This window comes from Anguilla rostrata, chromosome 1, assembly GCF_018555375.3.
Source record: "Anguilla rostrata isolate EN2019 chromosome 1, ASM1855537v3, whole genome shotgun sequence".
NCBI classification, from domain to species: domain Eukaryota; kingdom Metazoa; phylum Chordata; class Actinopteri; order Anguilliformes; family Anguillidae; genus Anguilla; species Anguilla rostrata.
Genome location: NC_057933.1, coordinates 82,784,685 through 82,796,224, shown reverse-complemented (window position 1 = coordinate 82,796,224; position 11,540 = coordinate 82,784,685). Strand labels below are relative to the sequence as shown.

The window sequence follows — 11,540 nt, the reverse complement described above, 5'->3', positions numbered from 1 at the left end:
ACAAAACACAAGTAAATTAGTTAAGTTCAAAAGAATCTGACAACCCTCTCTGTCCCACAGGTAAATAACGAGGTACAGAACCTCCCCGTGGAAATGGGATCGAATCTGGTGACGGTGATCTACTCCAATAACATGGCGGTGCTGCAGACGAACTTCGGCCTGCGCGTTTCCTATGACTGGAACTCCAGGCTGCTCATCCAGCTTCCCAGCAGTTACTATGGCAGCGTGTGTGGGCTGTGCGGCGACTTCAATGGCAATTCCAAGGACGAGCTCCGCAACCCCGCCGGGAAAGCCGTCCCCTCCATCCTCGACTGGACCAAGAGCTGGAGGGTGCCGGACCCCCAGGACCCCAACTGCTCTGACGACTGTCAGGAGGGCTGCCCCACCTGCGATGGTAAACTCAGGAAGCAGTACGAGACGGAGGACTACTGCGGGGCCCTCACCAAGGCGGACAGCGTCTTCCAGCAGTGCCACGACAAGGTGGACCCAAAGGCCTTCATGGAGAATTGCGCCTATGACATGTGCCTCCTCAAGGGCGACAAGCAGATGCTGTGCCAGGCACTCAGCTCTTACAGCGAGATGTGCCTGAAGGAGGGCATCGTCCTGAAGGGCTGGAGGAACAAGTTTGGCTGCCGTAAGTGTTGGGGGGGGAGGGGGGGCGCATCTGATGAGATAAGTATTTATGTGGGAACTGCAGAAAGACTGTTGCACCTCCAGTTTGAATATTTATGATACAAATTCAACTGAAAGCTTCAGCATCAGAATGAGAACCGGTTGTTTTTATTGCTCGATTCAATGGAGAAGTCAAATGTAGGATGGCCATTTTCCTTTTTCATGTTTATTCATGAAATGGTACAATAAAACACCCAGAAATGGCCCAATGCCTTTATTTAGCCAAATGGTATAGGCCTAACTTTTAGTTACTCCTGATTTGGTGCTCAGGTGAAATATTATGAGATTTTGTTAATGTTCACATTTATCTCTGATCGGTGGCATGTATACCTCAGCTTTGACATGTCCTATCATAGTCAAGGGGTCAATTCCTCTTAATTTCATATGCCTATAATGATTTATTAGCATTTTTGGTTTTTATTTTTTTTCCTGAACTGGCAGAATTAAAGTGGAATTGACCCCACCCCAGGTCCTAATTCAGGCCTTTTCTTTGTCCCTGGTTCCCACAGCTATGAGTTGCCAGCCCCACAGTCATTACGAGGCCTGTGCCAGCCCCTGCCCCTTAACCTGCCCGATCACGGAGCAGGACCGTCCGGTCTGCTTGGCGGTATGCTCCGAGGGCTGTGTGTGCGACAAAGGCTACGCCCTGAGCGCTGGCAAGTGCGTGCCCGCCAAGGAGTGCGGCTGCTCCTACCAAGGGCGCTACTATGAACCCGGTCAGAGCTTCTGGGGCGATGAGGGCTGCCAACAGCTGTGCATGTGTGACCAGGACCTGGGCATGGTGGTGTGCCGCCCGGCGGGCTGCAAGGCCACCGAACGCTGCACGGTGGAGGACGGAGTTCGCGCCTGCCGCCCACTCAGCTACTCCACCTGCATTGCCTCCGGAGATCCCCATTACCGCACCTTCGATGGCCGACGCTTCAACTTCCAGGGCACCTGCGTCTACCAGCTGGTGGCGCTGTGCTCCAAAGACCCAAGCCTCACAGCCTTTGAGGTGACGGTGCAGAACGACCACCGGAAGAGCAAGGCAGTATCCTTCACCAAGGTGGTGACGGTGCAGGTGTACGGCATTACCATCACGATCAGCAGGGATTACCGTTTCCAGATCATGGTGAGGGCCAGGGAGCGGTGGCAGCGTTTGTGTGTCTGTGGTACCAATTAACCTCTTCTAATTGATCACAGATTTTTCCATTTGCTTCTAATTTGAAAACCGCTGTGGCTACACTTGCTTTCCAAGACTCCTTTGAAGGCACTCGAGGCTGAGTTTCTTTAGCTAATTATTTAAATGGGATCTTCGGGGGTCTGGCCAAATGGAAACAGCTGCTAAAACATTAAAATTATTAAATTGCACCTTTACGAGCAGAACTCCCTTCTGTGCTCTGTGCAGACTTTTGAAAAGAGAGTATTGAAACATTTAAACATTTTTAGCCCTATTTTATAGGTCTTTTTTAATCTGCCATCATCTCTTAATGCATCAACTCCAGCAGTTCTGCTTCCAAGTGAAGGATTGTGTTTTAGGGGGCGAAAGGCTGTCTGGTTTGTAAAGCATATAGTGACTAATGTAGTAGTCACTTAGTCTAGTACATATCATACAGTCCTGCAGATCCCTGAGAATTACGAACGATGTTGTTCACCAAACGTGCCTCACTTGAAAGGGGAATTTTGTTTGGACTGTTTGTGAGAATACAGTTTTTGTTTCCACCTGGCTGTAACGTTTTCTGGATTCAAAAAATGTGTTGTAGTGAGTCTAGCGATAGCTATTTTTCCCCTGATTGGTTCTCTCTCTCTCTCTCTCTCTCTCTGACCAGGTGGATGGCCAGTTCACCTCCATGCCATTCCAGTATGAAGACAAGTTGGTGGTGTTCCGCAGCTGCCGGACAGCTGTGGTGGAGACGGCGTTCGGCATGCGGGTGACCTTCAACTGGAACAGCGTGGTGACCGTCACCCTCCCCAACACCTACCAAGGTGCCGTCTGCGGCCTCTGTGGCAACTACAACCAGAACCCTAGCGACGATGGAATGCTGCGCGATGGGAAGGCAGCAGCGAGCGGGTCCCAGCTTGGGGAGAGCTGGAGGGTGGACGTGGTCCCTGGATGCACCTCCGGCTGCACGGGGCCCGAGTGCAAGGACTGCTCCGCCTCCCAAATCGACGCCTACCGGGCCCAACGCTACTGCGGAATCATCGCCGACAAGACTGGGCCCTTCCGTGACTGCCACGCTCGAGTGGACCCCGCCCCTTACCTGGAGGACTGCGCGTTCGACGCCTGCCATTTTGAGGAACGCGATGATGTTATCTGCGAGGCTGTTGCTGCTTACGTGTCCGCCTGTCAGAATGAGGGTGTGGCCATCCAGTCCTGGAGGAGTAGCTCTTTCTGCCGTGAGTCTTGTCTAACCCTCTGACCAGTAGGGCTTCTACACTGCAGAAAACCATTTTCTTTAAAGAAATTAGAAGAAGTTTCTTATACACAAGTAATAATGAATACGAGGAATATTCATTTGCTCATAGTGTTTTAAATAATTCTTATTGTGAGATAACCTTGTCAAAAGAATAGTTTTCCAGAGTGTATTTCCTATTTAAATTATCCCAAGTGGACACTTTTACATGTTTTCTAATGCTCAAGAGCTGTTGTAATGTCAGTGTTGAACATGCCAGAATGACCTTGACATGTGAAATTTCATTCACTTCAATGTCAATAATTTAAAAAAATGCAATGCAAAGGGTTAACATCAAGGGCAGTGCTGAACACAGAATGACCTTTGACCCTTTGTGTTGCTTCCCCCTCCCTCCTGTAGCGGTCTCCTGCCCCAAAAACAGCCACTACGAGCTCTGCTCCTCGGGCTGCCCCGCCACCTGCGCCAGCACGTCCGCGGCTGCCCGCTGCCACCTGCCCTGTCGGGAGGGCTGCCAGTGCGACGAGGGGCACCTGCTGAGCGGGGATGCCTGTGTTCCCGTGGCCGAGTGTGGCTGCTCATACGGCGGGCGCTATTACAAGAAGTGCGAGGTGTTCTACCCCCTCGGCCAGTGCCAGGAGCAGTGCAAGTGCGGCGAGAACGGGGCCATCGAATGCCAGAAGTTCAAGTGCGGCCCCGGTGAGGCCTGCAAGGTGGTGGGCGGAGTCAACGGGTGTCACCCAGTGAGTGAGAGAAAGTGCGTGGCCTCCGGTGACCCTCACTACATCTCATTTGACGGGCGGCGCTTCGACTTCCAGGTAGGGTTGGGGAGGTTTTCCTGCCTCATTACATTGGCTGCCAGTTACTTTGGGAATAGACTTCATTTATGACACTGAAAGCACTGTGTGGCCAAGCCTCTGAGCACATGTAGAACTGCTGACTCCTACTCCGCCTGATCAGAATCTCCAGTCCTCATATAAAAGACATTATTTTTGTACATCTGATATGAGCCATTTAAAAAGGAACGGTGACAAAGCCTTCGCTGTGCAGCCTCCTGCAATGTAGAGCTGCCTAAAACTGAACACGATCATCTGCTTCCTTTAAGTCTCGCAGATTGCATTATTATTGATTATTGACAGCATTTGCGATGCACAGTATCCATATTGAAACCTAATCGTGATTGGGTCACCTGCTTTGTTTTTTTAGTGTGTGTCCCAGTAATTAAGTGAAGGCAGAAAAAATGTAGGATGTTGCTTGGGAATTACGAGACAATGGCTGTTCTGTATGGGACACAAGCCATTATTTTAATTTGGTCCCCCTACTTCCAGGGCACCTGTGTCTACACTCTGGCCAAGGTGTGTGACATGGGTGAGAAGCGGCTGGTCTCCTTTACTGTGGAAGAGAGCAACGAGAAATACGGCAATGGCAAGGTTGCTGTTACCAAGGCGGTGGCGGTGGTGGTCTATGGCTATGTTATCACCATTGAGCAGGGCATGCGATGGAGAGTGATCGTGAGTTAACCGCCATTTTGTTTTGTTTGTTTATTTTAAATTAAAAATAAGAATTTTCGGTATGTTCTATCTTACCGGAAAATAAAGTAATGTGACCTGTAAGTTGTGTGTCAAAATCAACTTATAAGAAAAATATATTAATCTGTGTCTGCAGTAAGTAAATTGAACTGATGTTTCTGGATGCAACTCTTCCTCTTAATGCCGGCCATCTTATAAATTGGAGAATACTGTGTAATGGCAGCTAATCAATTTTGTTCCACAATGTTACTCTCTGTTGACTTTCTAATACAAAATTTGGTGATAGCGCGATTGACCAAATATTGTAAGTGACCAAAATTTACAGTCACTATCTTGTCAATGTATAGGCTAAAGTTTTACATGTGATACACATTAGAAATGAGAGAGAAAACACTTTAGGGTGAGGATCAACGTATGAATAACTGAAGTTCCCCTTAAACCAAATAATACACGAATATATTCACTTCTCAATTCAAGAAATGCAATTAATTTTTAATGAAACTAGTACAAGCCTAATTCGAGAAGAAAACGTGACTGTCATCAAATACAAATTGCTTTACACAAGAACCATCAGAACAGTTTTATGGTGATTGTAATGAATTTCCTTCTCAAATGAATTTTTGAAACCCTGTACACATCAGGCATATGCAAGATCTGACCATCAGATCAAAATAACTCCTCTGTATTTTTTTCCGTTTGTTAATTAAATGAATAATTAGTTCCCTACCATTGGCCAGACTTCTTCACACCTGAAATAATGATGAACCATCCATTCTGGACCCTCTGTCACACATTTGAGGGACCATAAATATGACATCCTTTCTGAGTGCATTCCTTTAATGGAATTGCAGACACCAGATCCCCGACTAAAAAATAAGTTTTAGCTACGACTTTCCATGTGAGAGATGAATTGACCAAGTGAGTGATATGTGAGATTAACCAAACATTTGCTTATGATACAAGTGATATGTGATTTTCACCTAACATTTGAACAACAGATACCGTTAGACCAACAGATCTTCACCAAAACACCATTAAATAATTTGACACCCTTACTCATATAATGGTACCTTTAGAGCTACAGACTACATTTCATGCACTGATGTTTCAATGACTGCCATGGCTTCTTTAGATTCAGGCTTGAACAGCTTTCCTCATTCTTAGTAGGATAGTCTTTATTTTCTGTTGAGTGTTATTTTTGTCTTGTAAATGATTGTCTTGTCTGTGCACTTAGCCATTCCAACAGCTAGGCTGAAGTGTCTATTGTAGAGTGGAGGCAGTGCTTCTATATGGATCTGCGTGCCTTATTGCATGCATTCAGACCCTTGTTGACCTGTCCGGTGTGCTGAATGACGCAGTGTCGCCTCTGTCAGTTTCCTCCGCGAGTCGTTACTTATTTATTTTCTCTTTTCGCGGACCAGGTCAATAACACGAAGAAGAGCCTGCCACTGTCTCTGGACGAGGGCCGCATCACCGTGAACAAGGACCGCAGCAACATCATCGTGAGCACAGACTTTGGGCTGCGGGTGCTGTACAACGCCATGTACTATGTGGAGGTGGTGGTGCCCTCCGCCTACGAAGGAAAGATGTGCGGCCTCTGCGGCAACTACAACGACGACCTCATGGACGACTTCCTGTTGCCGAGCGGCGAGGAGACGGGCGACGTGGACGATTTTGGCAATGCCTGGACCATTTCATCTGAATGCAGTCAAGCTGGAAAAAAGTGAGAAATATGAACATTCGATAGGCATTTTAACATCTTCATGCAGTACACATTTATTTAGTCAAAGCATACAGGAAAAAGATTAAAATGCTTGCCAATTTTATGTCAGACTCGTGACGAAAAGTGTGCCTAAAATATAGATACGTACCCAAATATGGATTCAGTAAACTTTTAAACTTTTTGCTGTGCTTCCCTTTGCACTTGCAAAACAAAATTATTTTTATCCTCATGAGCCAATCTGCTGCCTGTCTTAACCAGCTCAGCAAACACACCATTACATCCTCTCAATAGATGTGCAGTCCTTCCTCTGTCTTTCATCACTTGTGCAACACATCTCATGTACAGCAGCCTACAGCAGTGGCTCACAGACTCTGTCCTGGAAACCCAGTATGTGTTCTGTTTCCTGAGATTGGTTGCGGCAGACCTAGGCATGTCCACTGGACTGAGTTTCAGAACCACTACAGTACAGCTTACAGTATTGCACAGATGAGCACCATGCAAAAGGTCCCTTCAAAGCAAGCATATCGTGATCATCGTTATTCTTCTCCTTTGTTCCAGGGGCAAGTGAGACCAACATGGATAACCCGGCTTTCAGAACCACCCACATCTGACATCACCGACTAAGCCGCCTCCCCTTTATAATATTGCTTTCCTAATTAATTTTTTCTTGCAAAGCAGTAGCCTTGTCACCTTTTCAGTCTACTTTGGTCCCCCCCCACCCCCACCCCCACCCCCCCACACCCGAAACTTGTTTCAGAACTCTTCTCATTTATCACTATGTAAGGAGTGGGTAGGGCAGGGATTGGATGGAGTTTTATTGTACATCGTTTTTAACTAGGTTTTCTAATTGTATGGGGGTAGTGGACCTGAATTTTTCATTTTCTGTCTTCAGTTTATAGAAGTAGTAATTTCTTGTACTGTTTACTGGAACCAACAAATAAAGAGATACATGCCATTGAACCAGCTCCTTTTTTAAAGACATCACCGTTATAAAATCTGAACTTGTAGGTTTAAACAGGATTCCAGCATGTCAGATCTCCAGATGTGAGAAGTATGTTTGTGTTTTCATGTCTTTATAGCCTACTTCATTTAAAAAAATGATCTGGAATCAGAAATAAGCATGTTAACGACGATGTCTTTTACACACACTTATAAATTATTTTTTAAATGAAGACTGAACTTTTTATATACTGTACCTGTAGTTTGATCATGGCCTTGGGTAATATAGTCATAGATTTTTGTTTAACATAGATCTTCTATTTAAATTCCCATTCAACAGATTTTGTTACCCTAACAGAACAAACTGAAACGTGGATGATGCTTCCACCTAGTGGACATACTAACAATTACAACAACATATGAGACAACCACCAGACAAATCCGTGCTGTGTATTTGCTCTCAAGTTCCTAAAAACAGTTCACAAGTTGTATCAATCATTTCATTATAGCCGTACCACTTTTGAGCCATTATGAATGGTCTATTAACAGACTCTGAGGTGATTGTTTCATTCTGGGGAAGAAAAATGGGCCACCAGGCTCGGCCAGGACACTCAAACAGTCATGGAGACCAGGAGTCTCTGCTTTTTTGTGATTTCCTTCTGACCAGTAGCCAATTTATACCCTGGAAACAGCGTTAAATTTACTGAAGGTTAGTCATATTTAATCTCTGATCAGAGTGTTCATGCACATATTCCCTCAGCAACAATTTCTTGGGTTCAAGTTCTGTAAGGTTATGGAATTCCTTGTCTTGCGCTATAGGCAAGAAAACTGCAAACATTTATCATTTTATCTCTTAGAAAACATTGACCTACTTGCATATTTTCATTTCAAGACCTGACAGTGTAAATAAAGTCACGAAGGCTCAGCTCAGTCTTCGAAGGCAACTGGAAGATCTGAGCACCAACAGGAAGAGTCTGAGCTGACAGAAATTTCGCCATTTTTTTCCCCCTCTTGGAGGTCCGCCGGCCTTATCGCTTTAAAATCTCTCTAGAATGTTCCCCGGGGTCATTCTGGCATGACAGGACAACGGATTATTATCAAACACGATAACTGCAGACGTTTCACCACTGGACAGCCCCACACCCCCTTTCTCCCAGTTTGGGATGCCAATTCCAGATGAGTGTGCCAAGTCAAGTCAAGTCACTTTTATTTATATAGCACATCTAAAAACAACAGGAGTTGCACCAAAGTGCTTTCCAGTCACTACAATACAACACAACAAACCACAACAAAATTACATCACAACACAATACATGTATTAACAATACAACACAATAAAATAAATGGAATAAGGAGTAAGAGGATAAAAGTACAGGATAAAATCAATTTAAGAAAGACTGAATAAGACCAACAACAGATTAAAAACGCAGTGAGAGGATGTGAAAAACAACTAAATAAATTAAGAGTGGAGAAAACCGTAGGGAAACCTCAAACTGCACTAAAAGCAAGAGAAAAAAAGTGGGTCTTTAAATGTGATGATGGGACAGGACTTAATGTGGAACGGGAGACTGATCCAGAGCCTGATCCCCTTTATGTGTGTATGTACATATCCCCTTGCCTTAGAGGATTACATTTTATGCACAGCTTGCGCACACAGACTGCAGGCTCCCATTTGACCAGTAGGGGGTGCTGGTACACAATGAAAACCCCAGCGGTGACACTGTAACCCTCACCCTGTCCCTCAGGCATGGTTACTTTTGATTTCTTTATTTGAAGAGATTCTACAGCAGAATCTTAGGTTGTCCACAGACTACCATTATGAGGGTTTGTGGAGCCTTTTTTATGGACTTATACATGTATTTTGACCCAAAAAATGTCAGTTCTCCACAAGGTCATTTTGTAGATTTTATAAGAAAATGGTGAATTATGCATTTAAGCAGAATGAGCCACCCAGCAGCCCCTGGACCTTTCAAAGGCATTGGATTATAAATCATCTCCCACAAAGTTACAGGTCAGCAGGGCTTGCACACACTGTACTTAGGCACTTTACAGGATTACCTACAGAAATGATCGTGATGACTAATTTTACCCAATTTTATCACATCACCACCATAACCTGCTGTCAGTCCAGCAGTCCGCTTCATACTGCACCTCAAGGAGAACTCAAGGTCATGCACAAACAGCACCACAAATTCTGATTGCAGATTTCAGAGTCACACCCTCCTAACCATACAGAATCCCAAATAAAGGTGTAACTTGTTCCTCAAGAAGCTTTCTCCCGGTTCCTGCATCTCCACACACCCAGCCTTAGTGCAAAAATTGTTTTTTGCTACAGCTTATTTTCACTCACTTTCAGTTCATTCAGTTCAATCACTGCTTTAATTAAACATAAGCAGTGTATAATGCCCCCTCTGTAAGCTCACATACAGTGGCAATATGTACAGGCTACCTGTACAGCCAACACATGCTACAAGAGCAAAAAACTTACAAAATACATTACATTACATTACATTACATTACAGGCATTTAGCAGACGCTCTTATCCAGAGCGACTTACACAACTTTTGTACACATTGTTTACATTGTATCCATTTATACAGCTGGACATATACTGAAGCAATGCAGGTTAAGTACCTTGCTCAAGGGTACAACGGCAGTGTCCTTACCCGGGAATCGAACCTACGACCTTTCGGTTACAAGCGCAGTTCCTTACCCACTGTGCCACACTCCGTCCTGCTAACTGTAGATGTACAGGTAGTCTGCTTTTATTAAGAGACCATTTAAATATTTACTATGTAATCGGACTATGAATTATAGCCTCAATAACAAAAATAATTGCGAGTGTATCCTTGGCTGAAAATTCAATATTAAACCAGCCTAATCTGGTATAAACTGCGTTTTCGAAACTTTTAGCTGGTCAACCAGCTGACCAATGTATGTAGTCAGTTAGACCATCAGTTGACCACCATGTTACTCTACCATCTTTGACCAGCTATGACCAGCTATACAGTTGGTGTCGAAAACACAGCTTAAACCGTCTTAAACCATTGTAGAATTCCATCTGGTTTTAGCTGCAATTTTCAGCAGGATCTCTTGTCTATTAAAAACATTTTCAGTATAAAAACGAGCTTGCAGCTATACATTTTTTTCCTTCCCTTTTGGTTTTTTTTTTTTGTCCTCACCAGCACACCAAGCAAATAAATCTATGAACAGGGCACCTTTTCAAAGTGAGTAATGGCATCGCTGAACTGAATGGCCATTTCATCTATATGGGGACATTTCAAATGCACGGGGGAAGGCGCAGTGCACATGGGTGCACTTGCAAGGAACACAGTTCGGCCTGTTGAGAAGGTAATATACATTATAATTCTATTTGTATTGGTTTCATAGTGAGAGAGCAGGACAGGGCCCACTGGGGGCTAAAGCCTTTCTTAAGGTCAGCATTGGCTACTACTCACACATTGTCTGATTAAACTTACAGGTGTAACTGCACTAAGAGCTTAAAGCTTTTTATTCAAGAAATTGATTTTTGAAAGAAATATGTGATTATCGCAACTAAACAATCATTCTTTTTTCCCTTTTCCAATCCAAACTTTTGAGGACAAGGGCAAATTCTCACAGTATTTAGATTATTCCCTTTTTGTGGGCAGGGGTTTGTTTTAATTTTAATTATTAAATTATCCGAGTTTAAGTAGGTTTTAAAATGTGTGGCCTGTTTTGGTTCTGCCCTCCAACTTCAGAGACCAGTGCTCATTGACCCCCACCCCATTTTAAGACCTGTCTAACGATGGCAAAATTGCGGTATACCACTTCCATTTCACATAGTTTTTTCTATGGAACTTTTAAATTGTCCTATTTTGATTTTTGCATTGTCAAAGGGGAAAAAAGAATTATGTTTTACCTTAAATTGATAAATATATGTATCAATCTGATCAAAACATGTCAAAAGGCGCACATGCTAATGTTTAGTAAAAGCTCACTCCTTCTGGTCTGGTATCGAATCTAGACTATACATTCTGGCCTGGTGTTCTGTCAGGTGGTGCATGATTGGCGCTATCTCACTCACCGCACACCAGTGACCCCTGCTGGTTGATTGGGTGCTGGCAGTTTTCTGTGCTGCTCATGAAGCACCATCCTCCAGAAGAATAATGCTTTTTGAAGTGTGAGTTCACTCCAGGTGACTAATTCATGTTCTTCCAGAGCTTCCAGTTTATCCAGTACATGGGCGATAAGCCACTCAGCATGCAACAAGAGCCCATGCAAACTATATCCAAAACACATCATTAT

The 11,540-nt window shown here is 44.3% G+C and overlaps 1 protein-coding gene across 1 annotated transcript in view; it reads left to right on the top strand.

Moving 5' to 3' along the window:
- The window catches only part of LOC135248502 (IgGFc-binding protein-like), a 62,334-nt gene extending 55,060 nt beyond the window's left edge, over positions 1-7,274 (top strand). The window contains exons 45-51 of the mRNA XM_064323265.1: positions 61-634; positions 1,182-1,783; positions 2,481-3,048; positions 3,465-3,880; positions 4,391-4,573; positions 6,013-6,314; positions 6,873-7,274. Of these exons, the coding sequence (XP_064179335.1) occupies positions 61-634; positions 1,182-1,783; positions 2,481-3,048; positions 3,465-3,880; positions 4,391-4,573; positions 6,013-6,314; positions 6,873-6,882 (2,655 nt within the window). The 3' untranslated portion in view covers positions 6,883-7,274. The remainder of the gene's footprint in view (positions 1-60; positions 635-1,181; positions 1,784-2,480; positions 3,049-3,464; positions 3,881-4,390; positions 4,574-6,012; positions 6,315-6,872) is intronic.
- Positions 7,275-11,540: the final 4,266 nt, after the last annotated feature.